General features: G+C 43.3%; 1 protein-coding gene across 2 annotated transcripts in view; it reads left to right on the top strand.

Annotated features, from left to right (window-relative positions):
* Window positions 1-26,837, top strand: part of epb41l5 (erythrocyte membrane protein band 4.1 like 5) — a 215,138-nt gene that overhangs the window by 99,162 nt on the left and 89,139 nt on the right. For both annotated transcript variants that reach the window (XM_073026976.1, XM_073026985.1), the window contains exons 5-10: window positions 3,533-3,577; window positions 7,775-7,827; window positions 10,537-10,657; window positions 13,094-13,181; window positions 20,516-20,604; window positions 21,861-21,930. In XM_073026976.1, coding sequence (XP_072883077.1) covers window positions 3,533-3,577; window positions 7,775-7,827; window positions 10,537-10,657; window positions 13,094-13,181; window positions 20,516-20,604; window positions 21,861-21,930 — 466 coding nt within the window. The remainder of the gene's footprint in view (window positions 1-3,532; window positions 3,578-7,774; window positions 7,828-10,536; window positions 10,658-13,093; window positions 13,182-20,515; window positions 20,605-21,860; window positions 21,931-26,837) is intronic.

Raw genomic sequence — 26,837 nt, 5'->3', positions numbered from 1 at the left:
TGAAGTTGGCTTAAGTCAATGTCAATTGGCCTCTTCCCTCCATAGATGCTGTCTGACTCGCTGAGTTCCTCCATCATCTTTTGATGTTGCCCCTCAGATCTTTAAGTTTCTCCTCTCACCATGAAACCAATTCCCTCCAATCTTAACCTTTTTTAATATGCAGGTAATTTACGTTAGTTTACTGAAATAATTAAATATCCTATATATTTATTGCTGTATTTTAATACTTTTATGCTTTAGCACCATTTTAACATTTACCAGTTTATGAATTTCAGGTAATCATGAATGTTCAATTTTTATGAAAGTTGGCTAAGCCACAGGTACGGCTTTACGAGAGACTGAAGTCCTTCAGTGGGCAGGACTTGCATATGTTGGGGTTTAACATAAAACTGTACAAAACATGATCAGCCTTTTGGTTATCTTGACTGCATTGATCATGATGCCAACTATTTGCCTGCACATCCCTCCAGTCTCTGCCTGCTTGTCGACCTTGCTGTACATTGCTGTAGTACCTGTTGCCATTAACTCCCTGGCATAGCGTTTCAGGTATCTCGTAGTGTAATTTAAAAAAAATTGCCTCTGAAATCTCTGTGAAGTATTTTCCCCTTTCACCTCTGCCCATCTTAGGGACAAGCGTTCTGAGAACCTATCCTGTCCATACTTCAATCAGATGTACGAAACAATGATGGGTATAGACGGAGTACGTGCAATCCGGCTTTTTTCACTGAGAACTGGAGGTCGTAGGTTAAGAGTGGAAGGTGAAATATTTAAGGGGAACATGAAGGGCGCCTTCACTTAGGGTGGTGCGACTATGGAATGAGCTTCCAGTGGGAGTGGTGAATGTGGGTTCGATGGCAGCATTTCAGAAGCATTTGGATAAGTATGTGGATGGGAGGAATGTGGAGGGCTATGTTCTAGGTGGGGGTTGATGGGAAAAGGTAGAATGGCAGTTCAGCACAGATAGATGGGCTGAAAGGCCTGCCTCTGTGCTATAGTAATCTATGACTAGGTCCCTGCTCAGCCTCCAGTGCTCCAGAGAAAACAGGCCAAGTTTGTCCAGCCTCTCAGAGGCATCCTGCTGAACACCTTACGCACCTTTCTCATAGCCTTCGTGTCATTGCTTGCATTTTGTGAAGACAAGTCCGGGTGGTACCTGTGGGGAGCAGGGCCTTGTGGAGTGCTGCGTCTCAGAAGAACTGAGAAGTGCAAGCACCTGGTCCTTGAAAGTGGTGTCACAGGTAGACACGGTGCTGAAGAACGCTTTTGTCATACTGGCCTTCATCAGTCAGGGCACTGAGGTTAAAAGTAAAAAGTTAGTCAGGTAGTGCTCGTGAGTTCAATGTCCATTCAGAAATCGGATGGCAGAGATGAATAAACTGTTTCTGAATCATTGAGTGGGTTGCCTTCAGGCTTCTGTACGTATCTCCTGATGGTAGCAATAAGAACAGGCTACGTCCTGGGTGATGGGTGCCGTCTTTATCAGGCATCACTCCATGAAGATGTCCTGGATACTATGGAGGCCAGTGCCCATGATGGAGCTGACTGAGTTTGCAACTCTCTGCAGCTTATTTTGATCCTTTGCGGTATCCTCACCCCATACCAGATGGTGATACGACCAGTTAGAATGCTCTCCACAGTATGTCTGTGGAAACTTGCAAGTGTCTTTGGTGACATGCCGAATGTCCCCAAACTCCAAATGAAATATAGCCGCTGTCATGCCTTCTTTGTGGCTGCATCGATGTGTTGGGTCCAGCATAGATCCTCAGACACCTTGGCACACGGGAACTTGAAATTACAGGGATATTGCCAGTCTTGAACATAGAGGGGTTGAACCGTTTGTAACTTTATCCGTTGGAGGGTAAGAAAATAATGGGGTACAGTTAGGTGGTATGCGCGATGTATTTTTCCAAAATTGGGAAATCAAGAATTAGAGGACATAAGGTTTACAGTGAAAGTGGAAAGATTTAAGAAGAGTTTCTGGGCAGCGTTATCATACAGAAGGTGGTGCTTATATGAAATGAAGGAAGGTGCATTAATAACATTTAAAAGACTGCTGAACAGGTACATAGATTGGAATGGTTTAGAGCAGGGGTTCCCAGCCTTTATTATACCATGGACCAATACCATTAATCAAGGGGTCTGTGGATCCCAGGTTGGGAATCCCTGGTTTAAAGGGATATTAGCTGAATGCAGGAAAAGATGGGAATTTTGCTCGGCATGGACTAGTTGGACTGAAGGGCTTGTTTCTGTCTTGTATGACTCTTCAGTCATCGTTTTCAGTAGCTTTAAAGAAAAACATCGTACTTTGACATCCTCTGAACCCTTTAACTACTGCCTTCTAATAATCCAGGGCACTGAGCATCTCCTGTACAAAACAACAACGTTATCTTAGTTCTGCTTGCTCCCATTTAAAACGCTTGCAGTCTGAAGATCAGCCAGTGTGTTTGCAGACCTGAGGGTAATTGGATGTGACCGTGAAATTGGCTGATTCAGTGCTGTGACCTGATCAGCATTGAGTTCCCAGTTTCTGTGACATGCTGTCTACTTGTGTGCCTAGCTGGTATTAAACCTGATATACACAGACCTTTGATAGCGCGCCCTTAGGTCATGTGACTGACCAGCCATGTCATTGATTTAAATGGTAAAAAACCTTTCTCTGTTTGAACTGGTTTCTGGGATTGTTCTGTGCCCTTTGGCTGTCAGAGTGTGAATTTATTTCTCTCTTTGCTGTAGCATTTTATTTTGCAGAGATGTATCTTCCATGTGTTTTTTTTTCTCCAATTTGGTTTCTGCTGGTTTACTGCCCTTGAAATTCTATTGTATTTGAAGTCAGAGATTGAAACAGCACAGAAGTTCAATTATCATCTGTCTGATGAATCCCATTCCCTTTTCCCTTTCTCATTCCACCGTTTCCCCTGGCAGGGGAATGCACTGCCTGGGGAAGTGGTGGAAAGAGTTATGATCAAGAGGCATTTAGTCAGACTAGTGAACAAGCAGGAACTGAGGAACATAGACCATTATTAACAAGGAAATGTGCAGATTAAATTGGCATCATGGTCAGTGCAGGTATCTCCATTCCCTGTTTCCACACTGTCCAATTCTATGTTTGAATGAAAAGTCATCCATGTCCGTAATGAATTTCTCTTACCATCATTGCAAGTATATTCCAGATCACAACTTACTGCTTAATAGAAGTGTGTAAAGGTTAAAGAAAGACCAGCTTTCACATCATGTACATCAGTGAACAAGACAGTCCAAATATGTGCTGGGGGCAGCCCACAAGTGTTCTCACACTTCTAACACCAGTATGGCATACCTACAAGTCACTTACCCTAACCCGTACGTCTTTGAAATATGGATGGAACTGGAACACCTGGTGGAAACCCATGATATCCCAGGGAGAACGTACAAACTGCTTAGAGACAATGACGGGAATTGAGCTGTGATCCTTGGTACTGTAAAGCATCGTGTGCCTGTGTGTTTGTGTGTGTATATTTATGTATTTAGCTTGAGTCTAAATTTTTATTTACAGATACTTGTTTGTACTACAGTTGAAGCAAGATATTCTGAGTGGCAAGTAAGTAGAGCTTGATTTTGTTTTACCATAGCCGTGCTTTGTGAGTCCTACATTTGATCTGCTTTGTGAGTGATTTGATGTTAATATCCTTTTGCTTTGATCAAAATTAGGCTTAAAGTTGGATGAGTGAGGTCAGTATGAAGGAGATTGGGCAGGCGGAGACAGGCAGGGCTGGGAAGGTGATTGGTGGATGGTGGAAAGTTGAAGGAGACTCGACAGATGGAGACAGCTGGGTCTGGGTAGGGAAGGGATTGGAAGAACAAACTGGTGGGTGGTAGATGGAAAGAGACAGACAAAGAAGTGCGGGAGGAAAAGGCAGATCAAGTGGGGTGGTGTTGACGATACTCTTTGATGGGACCAAGGGTTATGCAGATCAGGAGTGTCCCAAACATAATTCCCCTGACTATTTTAACCCGACAGATTTAGCAGTGCCTTTGCCCAGACACTGTTGCAGAGCAATTGGGTGAGGATAACTACAGTCTTGGTTGTCGATTAACCTGCAAGCCCTTTGTGGACTGGTTTACAACATCTTATGAGATAATGACCAACACTCAGCCCTACATTTTGTGTCAGTGGCTTTAGCAAGTGGAGGAGAAAGGAATACTGTCAACTCTTTTTAATATTCTGACTTCATGTCAACTGGACAAAAACTGTTTATCCAAAATGTAGCTAAAGCCTGGATTTCTATGTCAATAGTTTAAAGTGTATTCCTTCAAGGCCAAGGGGGAGAACAGGTATACTGCAATGAGAGGAAAACGGAGGGTATGGAGCATAACCATTGGAATAAACCAGTTTGAATAAAGATCTGTCTGTGTCAGATTAATTTTGTTTTTTTCTCTTTTAATAGGTGAGCTAAATGTTGTATTTTGCATTCCCTTCAGGAGGCAGAAGCAATGTCTATGTTTTCTCACCTCACTTCACTCAGCTAATGTTATAGGGTGTTAACCGCAGAACTCCACACCAGGCTTACTTCCCTCACAGGAAAATAGCCACTCACAGGAGACCTTGCCCACGCCCAGGATTACGGCTGCACAGGTGGAAGGTCAACTGAGGAAGATCTGTACCAGCAAGGCAGCGGGACCGGATGGAGTTTCCCCACGATTACTGAGGGCCTGTGCGACTGAGCTGGGAGAACCACTACAGCGCATCTTCAACATGAGCCTGGAGCAGAGAAGAGTACCCAGTCAGTGGAAAACATCCTGTATTGTCCCGGTACCGAAGAAACCACAACCAAAGGAGTTGAATGACTTCAGACCTGTTGCCTTGACGTCGCACGTGATGAAGACCATGGAGCGGCTGATAATACAGAATCTGAGGCCACAAACCAGGCATGCCCGGGATCCTCTTCAGTTTGCGTATAAGGAGAAGGTGGGAGTGGAGGATGCTATCACGTATTTGCTGCACAAATCCCTCTCTCACCTAGATGGGGTCAGTGGTGCTGTGAGGATTACATTCCTGGACTTCTCTAGTGCCTTTAACACCATCCAGCCCAAGATCTTAAGGCACAAACTAACGGAGATGGGAGTAGACTCTCACATGGTGGATTGGATAGTGGACTACTTGACAGATAGACCTCAGTATGTGCGGTTGGGAGACTGTAGGTCTGACACGGTGGTCAGCAGCACAGGAGCGCCGCAGGGGACCGTGCTCTCTCCGGTCCTGTTCACCCTGTACACATCAGACTTCCAATATAACTCGGAGTCCTGCCATGTGCAGAAGTTCGCTGATGACACGGCCATAGTGGGGTGTGTCAGGAATGGACAGGAGGAGGAGTATAGGAAACTGATACAGGACTTTGTGATATGGTGCAACTCAAACTACCTGCGTCTCAATATCACCAAGACCAAGGAGATGGTGGTGGACTTTAGGAGATCTAGGCCTCATATGGAGCCAGTGATCATTAATGGAGAATGTGTGGAGCAGGTTAAGACCTACAAGTATCTGGGAGTACAGTTAGACGAGAAGCTAGACTGGACTGCCAACACAGATGCCTTGTGCAGGAAGGCACAGAGTCGACTGTACTTCCTTAGAAGGTTGGCGTCATTCAATGTCTGTAGTGAGATGATGAAGATGTTCTATAGGTCAGTTGTGGAGAGCGCCCTCTTCTTTGTGGTGGCATGTTGGGGAGGAAGCATTAAGAAGAGGGACGCCTCACGTCTTAATAAGCTGGTAAGGAAGGCGGGCTCTGTCGTGGGCAAAGTACTGGAGAGTTTAACATCGGTAGCTGAGCGAAGGGCGCTGAGTAGGCTACGGTCAATTATGGAAAACTCTGAACATCCTCTACATAGCACCATCCAGAGACAGAGAAGCAGTTTCAGCGACAGGTTACTATCGATGCAATGCTCCTCAGACAGGATGAAGAGGTCAATACTCCCCAATGCCATTAGGCTTTACAATTCAACCGCCAGGACTTAAGAACTTTTTAAAAGCTATTATTAATGCTTTTTGAGATAGTGATTTAGATGCATATCATATTTTTTACTGAGTTAAGTATTGTATGTAATTAGTTTTGCTACAACAAGTGTATGGGACATTGGAAAAAAAGTTGAATTTCCCCATGGGGATGAATAAAGTATCTATCTATCTATCTATCTATCTATCTATCTATCTATCTATATCTATCTATCTATCTATCTATCTATCTATCTATCTATCTATCTATCTATCTATCTATCTATCTATCTATCTATCTATCTATCTATCTATCTATCTATCTATCTATCTATCTATCTATCTATCTATCTATCTATCTATCTTCTGTATCATTGCTGGTTCCTTATCTTGATTGTCCCTCTTTTAATGTATTTGAGGGTTTTATTGACTGCCTTTCCAGGAATTCCTCAAAATTGTCCATCTCACTATGTATCAGGCATCTGTTTGTGTTAATGCATGTGATGTGTTAGGGTCACGCTAAAGACCTCATCAGTGAAATTTTGCCAGAAAAGTTCCAATTTTCAAAGAAGTTAGATTCCCTTTTCCGTCCCAGCCTGATTCATCTTATCTTTGTAGAAAATCATCAGCTTTGGTTGGGACCAAAATTAAGATCAGAACTTATCTCTCTCCATAACAGTGTGCCAGACTCCAGCTGTGAAGGACATTTAAACACTGAAATATTTAAACATTCTGTATCTGTTTGGATAATTGCAGAAAATTTAAGTTTCCACTTGTCGCTCTAAATTGGAACAAGTTCATAATGTGTATCGGAACTGAAGTTACCACGGGAATCGTCTCTGCTAATATTGGGAATAAATGTGCATAGAAACTATGAAAGTGTCAATTTCAACTTACTCCAATTCCATCTCCACTAATTGTTGCTTAACTTGGAACATGTTCATTTTAAGAAGTACACCCTAGATGTACTTAAACATTAAAAGTGGGGGTTTCTCCCAATCTGGCATACAGATACTTTCAATAAAATGCTTTCTTTAACATGTGGGGGGTGGAGGGAGCGTTATAGTTAATATTCATGCTGATTGTCCTGGAAGGTGGCAGGCAAAGCTCTCATTGAACTGTTGTGGATCTTGCGATGTAGGCACTCCCAGCCTTTTAAGTAGGGATTTCCAGGACTCCGAAATAGCAACAGTGAAGGAATCGTAACACCTTGTATATATCAATGTGTCGCTTGGAAGGAAAGTTGTGCTTTTGGAATGTTGCATCGGCTCTCTTGAGACTTTAGTAGTTGTGCCCAATTCTTGTTTAAGGGTTAAACGTCAATCACTCCTGTGCACTTCAATAAATACAGCCCAGAATAATTTAGCACATAGTAGTGGTAGTCATCAATATTACAATCTATGGTAAACATGCATGGAACATGTTTTGAAAAGCTCACAAATATGCTTAAATAATGTCAGTTCTTGAATTAGCAAGAATTTATCTGAATCCTGTCTGCTTTATGTACAAAGTTAGCAAACATAATATTGGGTTAACTTGGCCTCTGATTCTGTTACAGCAGACACTAAAAAATATTTTAAAATTATTGTTAATCATTAAAAAAAAATTATTATTTATTTTTCTGGTGGGCACAAAGATTTTGCTGTCTGCTTTTCTTGAAAGCCACATTGCAATTGGAGTTGCTTTGAGTGTTGAATTCTGGGTAGAAGTCATATCTTGTCGCTCAGTGCTGTAGTGCCTGGTGTGAGTTCCCTGATTAGTGCTATGAACTAAACTCTTTTGTTTCTTTCCCCTCCAACCATCCAGGTTAGATTGCCCTTATGACACATCAGTGCAGCTGGCAGCCTATGCCCTTCAAGGTTAGTGTCATTTATTGTGAGGTCACATTAATATAATAGAGCCGTGCGTGTTTTTTCTGGTTAAAAGGCTGTTTAGGCTGTATTGAGTGTATTTTGCTGCTTCGACAACTGTGATATTCCATTGTAAAATGATAGCTAGAAAGGTTCTCCAAAATGACAGCTGATCAAATGGAACATCTGAGAAAGATTCCCTTTTGCTTCGGAAACAGGAAATATGGAAAATTACATTTTATTGTGTTAGGGGGTCAGCGAGTTGGACTATTGTTCTTAAGCTGCTTGTAGCTGTGGTTTTATTGTTCTCATTTACAATACAGAAACAGTATCTTGTAGGTACTTTGTACACATGATGTTGCTCTGCCACTTGTTCCATAGTTCAATCATTTGGACTAACAACTGATCACATTCTTACTGCTATGTGAAACTGTGTTGCTGAGGATACAGTAATCCCTGAGAGATTTACAAATGTAGGAAATAGGCATGGGAACTGGCCACTCGGCCCTTTGACCCGCCTCGAACATTCATGACCGATCCGTTATGTTAATATCATGTTCCCATTCTCACCACGTACCTCTCTATCTTTTTGTGTTAAGGAACCTATCTATCACCTTAGAAATATTCAGCAGCTTCGTGTTACAGTCTCTGCCATAGCAAACTGAACAGGTTTTACCACCATCTGAAGAAATGTTTGCCCAGGTCTGTTCGGCTTCCCTTGCCTTGTGACCAGTAGAGGTAACATCCCACTTTGTACACTGTCCTTTCCACACCTTCAGAATTCTGTACGCTTGAATTAGATTTCCCGTCTGTCTCCAGCGAAAAATCCCCAGTGACTGCTGACCTAGGCAACCTAATCTCCTCTTGCGTAAGCACTGCCATCCCAACAATCAGTCTGGTGATATCTTGCCGCACTCCATTTATGATAATTATCTTGGGTAAGGAGGTTAAAACTGGACACAGTACTCTAAATGTCGTCTCTCCAATATACTGTATAATTTTAGGTATTCAAACCCTCTCATTTAGAATCCAGCAAACTACTTAAATTTTACCCTTGCGTTTATCTTTTATCTACACTTTTACTTGGAGACACAGACGTCTTAGTGCATCAATTCTCCATCACCTGACATAATTTAAGTAATGTGCTACCTGCCTGTTTTCCCACTAAACTGAACGCTGATACTTAGTCACATAAAATGCACCTGTCTATGCTCCATCCGTCTGCGCCACCTTGAAACCTTCTTGCATTCTCGTAGTTGACAGTTCTACCAGATTAGTGTAGTAAATGAATAACCCGTGGAGTATTGTGTTTGATTTCTCCCCGTCCGGATGGTTTGCTATATATTCTGAATAACTGAGGTCCAAGCACTGATTCCTGTGCTCCCCAGTAATCACTGCCTCCCACCTTGAAAAGCACACATTTATGTTACCCACCTCCAGAGAAGTAAAATGTTTCATCAGGCTGCTGGCTTGCCCTTTGTAATTAGTGGAAAGTTTTCAAGAAGTGAGTTACTTGCAATAAAAGTACTGATCTTCTGACTTGCAGCCATAATATTTATGTGGCTGGTCCTGTTTGTTTCCTGGTTGGTAATAATGGCGGGGGGGGGGGGGGGGAGGGGGTGGTTGGCATGGAGAGGCTCAGCAGTGGTATTGCCACCACGTGCCAAAGATTAGTGGTCAGATCGTTATTGATGAAAAAATTGTGGCTCAACTGTAACTTGCCACTTGACACCTTAACTCAGCTAGTGCTTATTGCACTGACTATTGTTAGATTGGCACATGGCTGAAAAAAATTGGAGGGCTATGGTAGAGAAGGCTAGCTTGATCTTGGAGTAGTTCTAAAGGTCGGCACAAAATGGTGGGCCAAGACGTCTGTACTGTGCTGTAAAGTATCTGTGTTCTAAGCTCCATGTCTATGCAACACACACGGAGTGCTGGAGGAGCACAGCAGGTCAGTCAGCATCCATGGAAATGAATAAACTGTCAACGTTTCATGCTAAGACCTAACTCCAGGACTGGAGAGGAAGGGAGAAGATGCCAGAATAAAAAGGTGGGGGGAAGGAGGGTATCTCGAAGGTGATAGGTGACGCCAGGTGGGGGGGGGGGGGGATAAGTAAACGGCTGTCGGAGCAGGAATCTGATGGGAGAGGAGAGTGGATCATGGGAGAAATGGAGGGAGGAGGGGGCACCAGGGGCAGGTAAGAGGCCAGAGTGAGGGAAAAAAAGAAGAGGGGAGGGAGAGAGAAATAAATACTTACTGAAAGGAGAAAACGATATTCACGACATCAGGTTTTCTAAAAATTTCTAACTGAAATTTCATGTTGTGCCCTCAAACTCCACCTTTCCAAAGATCAGCAGCTTTGAGAGTATAGGGTATCCTCAGAGCCTCTGTGGAGTGACAGCTCAGAGTTTGTCCTCGAGTCACTGGAATGGATCTTGAACCATGGTCTTCTGAATTTTGACTGGAAGTTTCCAGTTGAGTACATCTTTATGGGTACAGCTGGCTCTTGATGGCTACCGTACACAAGAACATAGGAGCCAGGATTAAATAGTTTCTACTGTATTGCTTCTTGGCTTTAGCCTTTTTTTGGGAGAGCCATTCACAGATTTTCTGATTAACTTTCAATGTTTCTCATTTAAGCTGAAATATCATAGGGAAAATGGAAGAGGAAGAACTCTTAATTTTCTCATGGTTGTTTTCTGATTTCTCCAACACAGCTGAATTGGGCGACTGTGATCCTTCGGAAAGTGGGCCGGACTTGGTGTCTGAATTCCGATTTGTGCCGGATCAGGTGGAGGAGATGGAGTTTGCCATCTTTGAGAAGTGGAAAGAATGCAGGTTTGACATTCTCATTCTCTCAGCCGGGGTGGAGAGCCCAGGATTATATTTACTATGTTGTTACATTATATACATCAAAAAATTACCATCAAGATTTATTAGTTTATGATATTGAAGTTGATCTGCATTACAATAGTAACTATACTTCAAAAGTACTTTGTTAGCTGTGAATCATTTTGACAGGCTTGTCAAAGAGACAGTATAAATACAAAAACACGAGATTTTACAGATGCTGGAAATCCAGAGTTAGACACACAAAATGCTAGAGAAACTCTGCAGGTCAGGCAGTATCTTTGGAGAGGTATAAAGAGTCAATATCAGGGCTGATGTAGGGTTGCAGCCCAAAATGTTGACTCTTTATTCCTCTCCATAGGTCCTCCCTGACCTGCTGAGTTTCTTCAGCATTTTATAGAAATATAAATCTATTGTTATCCAGCACAGATTTCAATATTAAACTGAAGTCTCGCCATGCAGTGTTTACTTATTAAGATAGGAGGCCAGTCTGTCCGTCAAGTTCATACCAACTCCCAATTGGCCTAGCCCTATTTCCCTGTTCCTCATTTCCTTGCATTTCAGTCATGGTGAAAGTCGGGCTGCTGACAAGTGACTTTATTTCCCAGCATAGTAGAATCTGTGTCAGATCAAAAATATATCATTCATTGGCTGTGAAGCATTTTGTCTCTTCCTGGGCAAGTGAGTCTGGAATCCACCTGGAATCCAATAATGTTCTGTTTTACTGATGTAGGTTGGGCTCCACCATTGTCATCAGATTGACTGCAGTCTTAGCCTTGTGTGGCATGCTCAAGGAAAGAAAGACTTAAAGGCATTTATCTTCAGGAACAGGAGAAACAGGAGTTTGCAGGTTCTCCAGGAGAGCTGTGGGCTTCCTTATTCTTTTCTCGCTGCTGCCATCAGGAAGAAGGTATAGGAACCCTAGGACTCACACCACCAGGTTCAGGAACAGTTATCACTCCTCAACCATCAGGCTCCTGAACCACTTGACTTCACTGAACTGTTCTCATAACCAATGAACCCATTCTCAAGGACTCTTCATCTCGTGTTCTCGATATTTAATGCTTATGTCTTTTTGTATTTGCACAGTTTTGTTGTCTTTTGCACACTGGTTGAGCGCTCAAGTTGGTGTGCTCTTTCATTGATTCTATTATGGTTATTATTCTATTATGGATTCATTGAGTATGCCCACAAGAGGAATGTTTTCCATCAGCACCATTCTCATTGGCTTTGGGCACTGTGGCACAGTATATTGAGAGGAGGTCAAATGTTGAAAGAAATTCTCCTGGTTCTTGTATTTTTTGGGAGTGGGGAGTGGCAGGCACAAAGTCACACCCTTGTGTGAATTGACCCCAAATCTCAGTGTGTACATCGACAGCTGACCTCCATTGGGCCAATGGTTGATGAAAAGGGATTTGGCATCTTTCAGTCTGATTTGTGATAACCTGGCTGTCGGTAGATGGAAATGCGTGCATGCACGTATCGGTCAGGCCAGCTCTGATGATTTGATGTGTGGGAGAATCCAGTAGGGAAGCTTGGAACTTGCTCCATGATGGTGTTGCCAGTGGTATCGCCCATTTGGTTGTTGATGAGAGTAACTAGCTGCATTATATTTCTCCTGCTTTTTGTGACGTCACTGGCCCCTCACTCCTGTCTTCCCTTCCTCCATCCGCCTGCCCTCCGAGCCATGGGACCTGAGCAGCCCTTGATCAACCCTGGCCTAATCACCGGCAATTTACAGTGATAAATTGACCTACCGACTGGTACGTCTTTGTATTGTGGGAGGAAACCAGAACACCTGGAGAAAACCCACGCATTCCACGAGGAGGACATGTAGACTTCTTACAGATGATGTTGGAATTGAACTCTTGAGCTCCAATGCCCGAGCTGCAATAACGTAGCACTAACTGCTACACTATTGTGCAGTTGTATTGAATCATGTTGGGTGGTCTTTGAAAATCTGGAGCCTTTCCTGACTTTAAGATCTTCAGTGCACTTTGCAGCTAATGCGCACTTTATGAAATTATTGTTCTTACATTTTGCACAGCAGGACCCCCAAAAGAGCAATGTGATCATTGACAATAGAATCTGTCATACGACATGTTGAGTGAAGGAGCAACCTTGACCCCACAATCCCGCAATTTTAATGACAATTTGAGAAAGTAGCATGGCAGTTAAGCACTTGTTAGATGACAATAACAAATTTCGCAGTGTATGCCAGTGATATTAAACCTGAATCTGATTCAGAATTTATGCTGCATTTCAATTGAAGTAACCGTCCCTGAGTTAGTGTTGCACTTGCCTGTCCCTGTCTCTTGTGTTTCATTCTGAAACGGGGCTTGAACTCACAACCTTCTGTTCTGGAGGCGTGATCTGCAGAGCTACCCCTGAGCGGCCGAATTTCACCATCTTTTCTCTTTGCAGAGGTCAGACGCCCTCTCAAGCAGAAATAAACTATCTCAACAAAGCCAAGTGGCTGGAGATGTATGGTGTCGACATGCACAAAGTCAAGGTAAGGGTTGGAATGTCTAGTAATGTTGATGTCATGGATAGAATGAGATCTTTGCTTCCTGTGTTAGCTTAACTGCAGATGTGATATTGAAAACCCTCCTTTTCTTCAGCATTTGTTGAGAGAGAAAAAGTTCTCATTTCTGCTTTCTGCCGTGTCAATAAACATTTTAAAACATTTAAAATAAAAACAGAAAATGCAGCAGACAAGTAGCAGGTCGGGCTGTGTTTATGGGAATCTCAGTGGTTAATGCTTAAGATTTACCAGGCTGCTGCCTGAGTTAGAGAGAGTTCTTAATGAGCTAGAGCTTTTCCCTTTGGAGCGAAGGAGGATGAGAGGTGATTTGATAGAGGTGTAAAAGATGATGAGAGGCATAGTTTGTGCAGATAGCCAGAGACTTTTTCTCAGGGTGGAAATGGCTAATATGAAGAGGCATAATTTTAAGGTCATTGGGGCAAAGTATAAAGGGGGATGTCTGAGGTAAGTTCCTCGCACAGAGAGTATTGGGTGCATGGAGTGCCCTGCCATTGTGGTGCTAGAGACACATATATTAAGGATATATACGAAACTTCGGCATGTGGATGATAGAAAAACGGAGGGCTCTGTAGGAGGGACATATTGGACTGATCTTTGAGAGGTTAAAAGATCGGCACAACGTTGTAGGCCAGAGGGCCAGTACTGTGCTGTGATGTTCTATGGTCTGTGTTTGACCTCGATGTTGAATTGTACAATTTCAGGTAACTTGATTTTCAGTCTGAATCAGTGATCTGCCTGCAATATTGCCTCAGTTTTTTGTTTGTTTTCCTCCTCTAGGAGTGAAGGACATGTGTAACCTGATGTCCTGCTCTGCATTCTGGAACTCCTACATCCGTTTGTCGATGTTCTCACTCTCTAACTGCTTTTGTTCAATCACTGCCCAGTTAACCTTGTTGACAGCTTATATTTCCCTCTCTTTGGCCAGCTCGACAGCTTTCCATTTGGAGACCAAACCAATCAGTAACATTTTTAGTCTTTGCAGATCTTTATTACTTTTTAATTTGTATTTGTACCTCCCAGCTTCTCTTGTCACCACCCCTCCCCACCCACCTATCTTCCTCCTCACCTCTCACCTGCCAGTTTATTCTCCTTCCTCCCCCACCCCTAACCTCCTTATTCTGGTTTCTTCCCCACTTCCTGATGAAGGGTCTCTACCCAAAATGTTGATTTTATATTCCTCTCCATAGATGCTGCCTGACCTGATCAAGGGCCTCCAGCACTTTGTGTGTTTGCTCTGGACTTGCAGCATCTGCAGAATTTCTTGTGTTTATATAGTTTGCAGTGAAATCGAATAATTCCAGATCATGAAATAATTGAAGCTAAACTTCTGTTTAATTTTGACGCGGCGGGGGGGAGGGGGGTTGTTAAATTTCTTTCATTTCAGATTTTCTGTTTTCTAAGCGACCTGGTTGCTTGTAGGTCATGGCTAATTCTCAGAAGTAATGTTTTTTTTTGTTTCATTTTATTACTTAGAACAATTAAATTTATGCTTTCTCAGAGGTTTGCATTGAGGTTTGATGTACAAACTTCAGTTTTGCTGACACCTTAGGTATTTGAAAACATGTTGATTAACTTGCTTTACAACATGAAGTGAGAGGATTTGTTGAAAAACACATCTATTGTTTCAAAGGAAATGCGTCATTTCTGAGGTGTTGCTCGTAGCCCTGGTAGAATTATAGAATCATAAGCCATAGGAGCAGAATTAGACCATTTGGCCCATCGAGCCTGCTCTGCCGTTCCATTATGGCTGATTTATTATCCCTCTCAACTCCATTCTCCTGCCTTCTTCCCATAATTTTTGATGTCCTGATTGATCAAGAACCTATCAACCTCCGCCTTAAGTATACCCAATGATTTGGCCTGTAAAGCCTCTGTGGCAATGGATTTGACAGATCTACTTCTCTCTGGCAAAAGAAACTACTCCTTGTCTCTGTTCTAAATAGATGTTGCTCTATTCTGAAGCTGATCTCAGCCACTATGAGAAGCATCCTCTCAGCATACACTCTGCCTAGGCCTTTCAATATTTGATAGGTTTCAATACGTTTCCCCCCCCCCCCCCCCCCCATTCATCTGAACTCCAGCAAGTACAGGCCAGAGCCATCAAATGCTCCTCGTGTTAATCCTTTCATTCCCAGAACCATCCTCTGACGAAGGGTCTCGGCCCGAAACGTCGACAGCGCTTCTCCCTATAAATGCTGCCTGGCCTGCTGTGTTCCACCAGCATTTTGTGTGTGTTGCCATCCTCTTGAACCTCCTCTGTACCCTCTCCAATGCCAGCGCATCTTTTCTAAGCTAAGGGGCCCAAAACTGCTCACCATACTCCAAGTGCGATCTGACTGATGCCCCAAAAAGCCACAGCATCACATCCTGTCACCGAGCCACACAGCAGAGAATAGATCTTTCAGCCCATCTTCTAGATTGTGCTGGTCTGGTTTTCTCTCTAATCCCATCTACTTGCACTCAGACTGTATCCCTTCATACCTCTCTCGCCCCATACGTAGCTGTCCAAATTTCTGTTAAATGTTACATTTGTACCCAGATCTACCACTTCTGCCCTTCTGCTGGCAGCTGGTTCCACATCCACACCACTCTCTGAGTGAAATTATTATACATGGAACAGTACGGCACAGGAAAAGGCCCTTCGGCCCACAATGTTGTGCTGAACCAAATCAATTAGTAATAAAATGGCCAACTAAACTAATCCTCTCTGTCTACACAATGTCCATATACTTCCATTTTCCTCACATTCATGTGCCTATTTAGACATCCCTTAAAGGTTTCTAATGTTTCCGCTTCTACCACCACCATTCCAGGCATCCGCCATTCTGTGTCTAAAACTTGCCCCTCACATCTCCTTTGAACTTGCCTCCTCTCATTTTAAATGCGTGCCCTCTGGTATTAGACATTTCAATCCTTGGAAAAAGTTACTGTTTGTCTACTCTGCCTGTGCCTCATAATTTTATAAATCTTCATCAGATCTCCCCTCAGCCTCCGACGCTCTTGAGAAAGCAACCCCAGTTTGTCCAGACTCTCGTTTTAGCACGTTCTTTAAACCAGGCTGCATCCTGGTGAACCTCTTCTGCTCCCTCTCCAAAGCCTCGACATCCTATAACAGTGACCAGAACTGCATGCTGTACTCCATGGACAACCTGACTAGAGTTTTGTAAAGCTGCAATATAATCTCCTCACTTGAGTATCTCAGCTAATAAAGACAAGCATGCCATAAGCCTTCTAAACCAGCCTATTGGCCTGTGAAACCACTTTCAGGGGGCTATGAACTTGGGCCTCTGCTCATCAACACTTAAAAATCTTGCCTTTAACAGAGTACATGTACATTCCACCAAGGTGCAATACTTCACATTTGGCCGGGTTAAACCCCATCTACCATTTCTCCGCCCATGTCTGCAACTGATCTATATCCAGATGTATTCTTTGCCAGTCTTCTACTCTATCCACAATGCCACCAATCCTTGTATTATCTGCAAACTTACTAACCCACCCATCTACATTTTCAATCAGGTCATTTGTATGCATCACAAACAGCAGTGGTCCCAGTGCAGATCCGTGTAGAACACCAGTAATCACAGACCTCCAGCTAGAATAAGTTTCTTTGGCCGCCACCTTCAATAGGCAAGGTAGTTCTGAATCCAAATGGCCAATTCATCTCAATCTGTGGAGGGACATTGTTAAACATCCATGTAGATAGCCTTCACAGTTCTACCTTCACCAATCACCCTCATCACCTCGTCAAAAAACTCAATCAAGTTGGTAAGATGTGACTTGCCCCTTACAAAGCCATGCTGGCTCTCCCTAATTAGGCCACGGTTTCCCAAATGCTCATAAATCCTACCCCTAAGAATTGTCTCAAGTAACTTCTCTACCATTGATGTGAGACTCACCAGTCTATAGTTTCCGGGATTATCCTGTGTTCCCCTCTTGAATAGTGAACAACATTAACTGTTCGCCGGTTCTCCAGAACCTTGCCTGTGGCCAGGGAGGACCCGAAGATATTGGTCAAGGCACTAGTATTCTCTTCACTTGCCTCTCTCAATAACCTATTTTGATTCCGTAATCAAAATAAATGATAACAAATGATTCAGCACCTTTAGCCTCCGTCTATTCTCGCAGTCTAATACTGGCCCACTCCAACAATGGCCGTCCTGCTTTTACACCTCTCTTTCTTTATTGGCACAAATAAAGCTCACTCCTGATGAGACTTGCTCTTTTCAAATGGCTGCCGTCTTGCAGCGATGTCATTTTCTCACTTGCTACTTCAAAGAATGAAGATTGCCCCTCAGATTCCCTTCAGATATTTTACAGAGTATGGCTCTGTGGATCTAAAGGGAAGAGGGGAGAAGAGGAGTGTAGTACTGAGAGTTAATAATTAGAGGAGCAGAAAGCAGATTTTGGGGACTTAAGGAGAGACTCCCGGATGGTATGTTGCCTCCCAGGTGCCAGGGTCAGGAATGTCTCAGATCTGGTCTATGGTATTCTAATGGGGGAGGGTGAACAGTAGGAAGCCAAGGTACATATTTGTACCAATGACATGGGTAGGAAAATGAGGAAGGTCCTGAAGAGAGAATATAGGGAGTCAGGCAGAAATCTGTAAAGCAGGACCTCCAGTGTAGTAATCTCTGGATTGTTGTCTGTGCCACAGTGAACGGAAGGATAGGATGATTTAGCAGATGAATGTGTGGCTGAAGAACTGTGCAAGGGGCAGCAGCATTTCAGATTTCTGGATCATTGGGATCTCTTCTGGGGAAGGTATGACCTGTATAAAAAGGACAGGTTATGTCTGAACCTGAGGGGGACCAATATCCTTGGGGCAGGTTTGGTAGAGCTGTTGAGGAAAGTTGAAGCTAATTTGGCATGGAGATGGGAACCAGAGTGTTAGTGCTGAGGATGGGACAGGTGATGTACAACTAGATACATCGTGTAGTGAGACTGTGAGGAACAACAGGCAGATGATGGGTAAAATTGCAGTCAGTGGGATGAGTTAAACTGTAACAGAGGGTCAAAATAATTTTAAAAAGTGATGAATACTGGACCGTGGCTGTTATATTTGAATGCACGCAGTATACGGAATAGTGTAGATAATTTTGTAGCGCAATTAGTGTCATTTGCAGTTATCATGTTGTGGGCATCACTGAGTTGTGGCTGGAAGAAGATCATAGTTGGGAGCTTAACATCCAAGAATACACATTGTATTGAAAGGATGGGCAGGTAGGCAGAGGGGGTGGTGTGTACTGGTCGTTATGTAATGACTTAGTTTTGATTTGGGAGCTTAATGTAAAGGAACACTTAGGAGCCTGTGATCATAATATGATAGAATTCACAGTGCAGTTTGAGAAGGAAATAAGATCAGATGCATCAGTATTACAGTAAAGGGAATTACAGAGGCATGAGAGAGGAGCTGGCCGAAGTTGATTCGAAGGGGACACTAGCAAGGATGATGGCAGAACAATGGCTGGAGTTTCTGGGAGAATTCGGAAGGTGCACTATAGATACATCCCGAAGATGAAATATTCTAAAGGGAGGATGAGGCAGCCATGGCTGACAAGGGAAGTCAAATACAAATAAAAAAGCAAGAGAGGGCAGAAAATATAGAAAAAATTAGTGGAAAGTTAGAAGATTGAGAAGCTTTTAAAAACTAATAGAAGGCAGCCAAAAAAAGCCATAATGAGGAAAGATGAAATATGAAGGGAAGCAACACACACAAAATGCTGGAGGAACTCAGCAGGCCAGGCAGCATCTATCTACCTATTTATCTATCTATCATAGATGCTGCCTAGCTTGCTGAGTTCCTCCAGCATTGTGTGTGTTGCTTGGATTTCAAGCATCTGCAGATTTTCTCTTGTTTGATAAGTTCTTGATTGGACATGGCATCAAAGGTTATGGGGAGAAGACCCGGAACTGGGGTTGAGGAGGAGATAGGAAAAAAGGGATCAGCCATGATTGAATGGTGGAGCAGAATCAATGGGCCTGATGGCCTAATTCTGCTCCTATGTCTTATGGTCTAAATATGAAGGTAAGCTAGCTAATAATGTAAAAGATTAAAAAAGGGATTTTTCCGATATATGGAGTAAAAGATAGACGAGTGGATATTGGACCATCGGAAAAGGATATTGGAGTGTTAATAATGGGGAACAAAGAACAGAGGAGCTTAGTAAGTATTTTGTCTCTCTCGTCACTGTGGAAAACACTAGCAGAATGCCAGAAATTCTAGAGTGTCAGGAGGCAGAAGTGAGTATCATTGCAATTAATAAGGAGAAGGTACTTGAGAAGCTGAAAAGTATGAAGGTAGGTAGGTCACATGGTAGTGTTGAGGAAGCAGGGTGTCTGCAGAAGGACTTGGACAAATTGAGGGGAATGGGAAAGGAGGTGGTACATGGATTGTAGTGCAGGGAAGTGTATGATCATGCACATTGGCAGAAGGAATAAGGGTGAAGACTGTTTTCTAAATGGGGAGAAAATTCAAAAATCAGAGGTGCAAAGGGACTTGGGTGTCCTCGTGCAGGTTAACTAAAGGTTAACTTGCAGGTTGAGTTGCTGGTAAGGAACTCAAGTGCAATGTAAGCATTCTTTTCGAGAGATCTAGAATACAAAAGCAGGATATAATGCTGTGGCTTTATGAGCATTGGTCAGATCATACTTGGAGCATGTTGAACCGTTTTGGGCCCATTTTCTAAGAAAAGATGGCATTGGAGAGTGTCCAAAGGAGGTTCACAAGAATGATCCTGGGAATGAAGGGTTAACATGTGTTTGATGGCTCTAACCCTGTACTCGCTAGAGTTTAGAAGAATGGGGGGGGGGGGGGGCAGGTGCGCTGAATTTCATTGAGACCTATCAAATATTGAAAGGCCTAGATAGAGTGGATATGGAGGTAATGTTCCCTGTAGCGTGGGAATGTAGGACCGGAGGACACAGCCTCAGAAATGAGGGATGTCCACTTAGAACAGAGATGAGGAAAAATTTCTTTAGCCAGAAGGTGGTGAATCTGTGTCCTTGAGGATATTTAAAGCGGAAGTTGTTAGCTTCTCAATTAATCAACGTGGCAAAGGTTACGGGGAGAAGGCAGGAGAATTTGGTTGAGAGGGAAAACAAATCAGCCACGATGGAGCAGACTCAATGGGCTAAGTGCCCTAATTCTGTAAGTTGTTGGGTGCTATGCTTTTTCGATTCCGTGCATTGGAGCAGGTGGTGATGCAACTAATCATGCAACTGAATTTCCTTGTCCTTACTGCGGTAGAGAGTAAGTACCTGTTTTGAACCATGACTTTTCTTCCTGTTTGTCTACTTAGGGAAGGGATGGAAATGAATACACCCTGGGCTTGACCCCAACAGGAGTACTGGTATTCGAAGGAGAAACCAAGATTGGACTTTTCTTCTGGTTAGTTTGTTCCTTCATCTTATTATCATTGACATAATGTGACAGTACTTCCTTCCATGTCATCCAAGCAGGCATCTGCTTTGGAGACGGTCTCTGAGTACATGATTGGTTCACCAAGTAAGCGACCGTTTACTTGTAATGTAATGGAGATCCTCAGCTGATATCCTGAAGTGAAAGCCTGATGTTTAGTTTCATTTTGATTCGTTTATTTAGAGATATAGCGTGGAACTGGGCCTTCCGGCCCAACGAGCTGTGACACAAGCGACCCACCTATTGAGCATTGACCACCTTCTTCTTGGGCCCTTGGCTCCCAATGGAGCGTAGGCCATTGATGACCTCCCATCTCCATGGTGTGGTTGGAATTCATCAATGCTTCTGTAATCTGTTGTATCCACTGTACAGGGGATTTTTGTATACAACTTCACCAGAGCCCTGTTGACCAGTCTTAACTGTTAACACTTTTCAGGATAGGAATGTAGGGTTGGACTTTAAGAGGCAATTTAACACTGACCTAATGACTAGATAATTTACAACGACCAGTTAACCTACCAAACTGTGCACATTTGGATTGTGGGAGGAAACCGGAGCACTTGGAGGAGACCCATGTGGTTCCCAGGGAGAACATACTGCCTCCTTGCCAACAGCACCAGAACTTGGAACACCTGAGCTATAAGAGCATTCTGCTCACCGCTACGATAATGTGGCACCCCACCGATGCAATGTAGTTTCTTCGGCTGTCCATCGATTTTGGATGATGACTGAGGCCTGGGCAGGGTTGTATGGGAGACCGGCAGTTGTGATGCTGCAAGTCTCCCCTCTCCACGCCACCGATGTTGTCCAAGGGAAGGGCATTAGGACCCATACAGCTTGGCACTGGTGTCATCGCAGAGCAATGTGTGGTTAAGTGCCTTGCTCAAGGACGTAACACGCTGCCTCAGCTAAGGCTCGAACTAGCGACCTTCAGATCATTGGACTGATGCCTTAACCAATTGGACACGTGCCACATAATGTAGATTCACTGAGCTCTTCGACTGTGTTACATTTGAAATGTGTGTCAGCTTTTCAGTTTTATGTGATACTGGTCTTATTAAACTTAATCAGTGCCCCTGATGCTGCCAAAGCACTATGTTTAGTGGGTGTTGTACAAACTTAGTGACAAAAGAAGTCCTTGTATGTAAAGAGTAGAAACTTCTATTTTTAAAAAATGTTCTGGCATTGATATTGGAAATTAAAGGCTCTATCTTTGTTGTTTTCAGGCCTAAAATCATCAAACTGGAATTTAAGAAAAGCAAGCTAACTCTAGTGGTGGTGGAGGATGATGAAGAGGTAAGGTAGCAAGACGTTGGAATATTATTTTCACAGTCTGTGAAAAGGGCAGTGGTGTTGTTTTGAAAATCAAAAAAGGGCAGATGATGATCACAGTGGTTCAATAGTTCCATTTAATAAAGGAGAATGTATACAATATACAACCTCAAGTTCTTTTTCTTCGCAAACATCCACAAAAACAGAAAAAATACTCCAAACAATGAATGACAGGAAAAATGTTAGAACCCCAAAACCTCCCCCTATTCCCTCCTCCCATGCATAAGCAATAGTAAAGCATTGGCCCTCCCCACCCCTTTTTCCTTCAGCAAAAAGCATCTGCACCTTCCACCCACCGAGCAAGCAATAGCAAAGCCTCCAAGTAAGACTCTGATCTGCAGGACAACAAAACTGATTGTTTACCTGGTGTGTGTGCATGCGTTGTGTGTGTGTGTGTGCCTCTCCCTCTCCCTTACCCCCACCTCACCCCTCTCTCTCCCCCTCACACCTCTCCCTCCCCACTCCCCCTCCCCCTCACCCTCTCACCCCTCTCTCTCCCCCCTCCCCCTCTCACCCCTCTCTCTCCCCCTCTCACCCCTCTCTCTCCCCCTCCCCCTCTCACCCCCATCCTGTTCTTACTTTTGAAGCTGGAAAATTTGCAATGGGTGAAGGGCTGGAGATTTGTCTCTACCAAAAGAGATGTAAGACACCCCTTTCCTCCAGTAGTCTGCAGATCACCCTTGGACAAGGTGTAGCACCTGCTTAGCCTCCCACTTAGAGTCCCATAAAGCCATGGAAGCAGGTGGTGGATAGTTATATGAGCACTGGTTCATAACACAATTTTGGTTATGTGAGCACTGATGCCAGGTAGACAGTCTCTAAAAGGTATTGATAATGGCTGTCTTGTAAAGGCTTTGCCCTGAAGATGGCATTGGGAAACCACTTCTGCAGAAAAATTTGCCAAGAGCAATCGTCGTCATGATGGATGGAAGACCATGATCACCCGCATCATAGGACAATGATACATAACGAGCAAATGATGTTGAAAACTTGCATAAACACAAGAGATTCTTCTGAATGCTGGAAATCCACACACACACACACACACACACACACAATGCTGGAGGAATTCAGCAGGTCAGACAGCACCTATGGAGAGAAATAAAGAGTCAATATTTCTGGCTGAGATCCTCTATCAGGTCTGGAAAGGAAGGGGGAAGAGCCAGAATAAAAAGGAGGGGGAGGAGGAGTACAATCTAGAAGGTGACAGCTGAAGCCAGGTGGGTGGGGAAGGAAGTAAGAAGCAGGGAGGTGATAGGTGGAAAGGACAAAGGGCTGGAAAAGAAGGAATCTGATTGGAGAGGAGAGTGGACCTTGGTAGAAAGGGAAAAAGTGGGGACTATCAGAGGGAGGTGATGGGCAGGTGAGTGGAAGAGGAAATGTGAGAGGGGAGCCCAAGTGGGGAATGGAAGAAGAGGTGGGGGAGGGGTAAAAATTACTGGAAGTTAGAGAAATCAATGCTTATGCTATCAGACTGCACAGACAGAATATGAGATGTTGCTCCTTCAATGTGACAATGGCTTCATCACGGTTAGTAGAGGAAGCCATGAGCATTTGCCCACTTTTCCTTCCTAAATAGCTTCCTGCTGGTAGAAGAGATTAGCATAGTGACTTCCATTACCTTAAGATGCTTTGCAGCCACCGAAGTATTTCTGAAATGTTGCAGTGTGAAAACGTGGCAACCATTAAGTTCTGCAACATCGGTGAAATAATAACCGTATCGTACTTTATGGAACTGTGGCCTGCTGTAGGGAACTGTCATGTTCTTTAACATAAATCCAAGGGATCTTTACCGTCTGCATGACAAGGGAGAATTAGTGAATTTACTCTGAAAGGAGGCATATAATTACAGACTCTATACAGTTCGTGGGAATGTCACTCCACCTCAGTGGTACAAATAGAAAATTGCTATCCTCTGTACATTCCTAATTTTAATGAGCGGTTCCTTTGTGTGAAAGCGTAGAGGTGTTCCCTGCATGAATATGCTGCTTAGCACACCTACTGTGATGCTGGCTGTCGGCGGCACTCTCTCTATCATTCACTGTTGAGGCTGGTGCATGAAAATTGCCACTTGGGTGAGGTACGGATAGTGGATTGTTGCTAAAGCAACTGTGTGTCAAACTTGTTGGTGTCTCCAAGATACAAATGTATGTGAAGCATGTGATTATCTTGTGGCTAATAACTGCAGTAGAAATTTTAATAAACTTTATAAGGCGTTGGTGAAACCGCAGCTGGAGCATTGTGAGCAGTTTTCAGGCCCTTGTCCAAGAGATGATGTGCTGGCATTTGAGAGGGTACAGACCCAGTTCACAGATTTGATCCTGGGAGTGACAGGGTTAATGTATGAGGAATGTTGGGCCTGTATTCGCAGTAGTGGGGGGGGGGGGAAAGAATCTATTGAATATTGGAAGTTCGAGATGGAGTGGACATGGAGAGTGAACATCTAGGAACAAAGGCAGCCTCAGATGTCCATTTAAAACAGGGATGAGAAGGAATTTTTTTTTAGCCAGAGGATGGTGAATCCATGAATGGCTGTGAAGGACAAGTCATTGGATATTTTTAAAGTGGAGGTTGGTACGTTCTTGATTAGTCAGGGTGTCAAAGGTTACAGGGAGAATGCAAGAGAATGGGGTGGAATGGTGGAGCTGTCTCGATGGGCTGGATGGCCTAATCTTGCCGCTATGTTTTGAGGTTTAAATTTCGGCTTTTGGAGACATCAAACAATGAAGACATTGATCTTGCAATGGTAATGTACCCGGTGTCTTCAGGTGGGAGGGGTGGGCAAGCATTAATGTACACAGAATACTGAGATAGGGTGAAGGAAACTTAAGTGGTCACCTTACCTTTTGCATTTTTACACTGTTTCGGTGCTTTCCTTTGTAACTTGAGATCATCCAACATTGTGCTGCTCACCAACTAACTACAAGTCCTCGTAATTCTTCACCTTAGCATCCTCTCAGCTGAAGTGGATCTAAGTCAGCAAAAACTGATTTTTTTGAAAACGATTGCTTACAACTCTCTCCCTCATTAACTCTGTAACCTCTGGAACTCTCTGCCTCCATTTGTAACCTTGAGTCATAGTACATTACAGCATAGAAACAGGCTCTTCAGCCCATCCAGTCCATGCCAAACTATCAACCTGCCTCGTCCCATCGACCTGCACCTGGATCATACCCCTCCCAACCACACAGCAATCTGAATTTCTCTTAAATTTCAAAATCAACCTAGCTTTTGCAGTCCTTGTTTGAATTAACTATGCTGATGAAGTCCACGTCCTCAGCTCCTTTAGCCATTAACTTGTGGGAGTTCCTGCTGAAGTGCTCCATTCCTTTTTATCTTTCTGTGTTTGCTGCTCCTGGAAGTTTAAAGTTAAAGTCAGGGTAATTGTCACACACTCCGGTACTTGCATGCACCTGTTTAATGAACAGCTGACCTGCAGCATTATTACAGGCACAGAGCACCGTAAAAGCAGCACTCACAAGAAAAACCTAAACTCAACATAAATTACACCCAAGTTTTTATAAGAAGACGCAATGGAACAACACAAATGTAAGGCCCATTTGAGTGTGAAGTGATCAAAGCAGCCACAGTGTTGTTCTCATTGAGTTAGAGATTAGAGTTATGCCAGTTTGTTCAAGAACCGAAAGGTGGGGTGGGGGGGGGGTAGCTGTCCTTGAACTTGGTCTATTTCTTTGACAGATCTTTAGGCCACTGATGAGACTTGGTGGCAGCAGGTTATCTGGTATTGCAACAGACAACTTGAGCTACATTAGAAATGCCGTATGAATTCTCCTTTTTATTTGTGGGGGATGTGACTGTTGCTTAAGAATCTGTGTTTGAGTAAGCCCCTTAAAGTGTGGGGATTCTGAGCCGTAAGTTATGTATGATTTATGTTTAAGCTTATGTAATTTGTCATGTTTGAAATGTACTGTGTTGCAGTTGTATAAAGATTGAAGATTGTTCAATGTCATTTCCAGAACACAAGAGTAAAGGAGAATGAAATAATTGTTACTCTGGATCAAATGCAGCAAAAATACATGATAAGATAAAGAACACAATAATAAACAAAAACAACGCAATGAATATCAACTTATATACGTATATTGATTGTAAAGTATTTCCATAAAGACCAATTTTCCTGGCATGTATACCCTGGGTAAATGCGCCCATGGAGATAAACTTGAACTGGAACTCCATACCATGAGCTGCTTTCAGATCTCTTTCCTGTTGCTGGATAAGACCACCTTTCTCAGGGTGTGACAGAACCAGGGACAACTGAGCAACACCAACAAGGTTGAATTTGTAACCAGTGTTCTGCTGGCCAAGCATCATGGCAGAATGACTGAGTTGAACATTGCAGTTGAAGGACATCTTGCAGACCTTACTCCTTGTTGATTGCTAGGGCTGGGTGCTAAGCTGTGTCTCAGCCATAAGTGTTGCATGAGCCTAGTATGGAAAATGCCATCGGTGATCCGGACCCCAGACTGCTTAGAAACTGCTGCACGTTTTGGTGAACTTGCTTGTAGGACTGCAAAACGTGTATTTGATAATTGTTGCTTTCCAACAACCACTGAAGTGGGGTTGAAACAGCACTGAAAGGAGATTTATGTCAAATTAGAGCTTGTAAACTTGAGCTTAGCATTTCTTGGGAGAGTAGTTAAAAGATGTACTGGTCAGAGTTCCTTGTCCTTGTTGTCATAACATGATTTCCATTTAACCTTTGTGACTCCTAGATAACCCTTGTACAAATTCATTCTTGAGCTAGACATGTCAGAATTCCTTTTTGAATGCAAGCCAGAACCATTAAAGTTTTCTTGAATAGTGATAAAGTTTGCTTGCTTGCTTTGGATCCAACTATTGGTGCCTTCTGT

The sequence above is a fragment of the Hemitrygon akajei genome, chromosome 2, assembly GCF_048418815.1.
Source record: "Hemitrygon akajei chromosome 2, sHemAka1.3, whole genome shotgun sequence".
Classification (NCBI taxonomy): Eukaryota; Metazoa; Chordata; class Chondrichthyes; order Myliobatiformes; family Dasyatidae; genus Hemitrygon; species Hemitrygon akajei.
The sequence above is the reverse complement of the archived record's forward strand: the minus strand, read 5'-3'. Positions and strand labels throughout refer to the sequence as shown.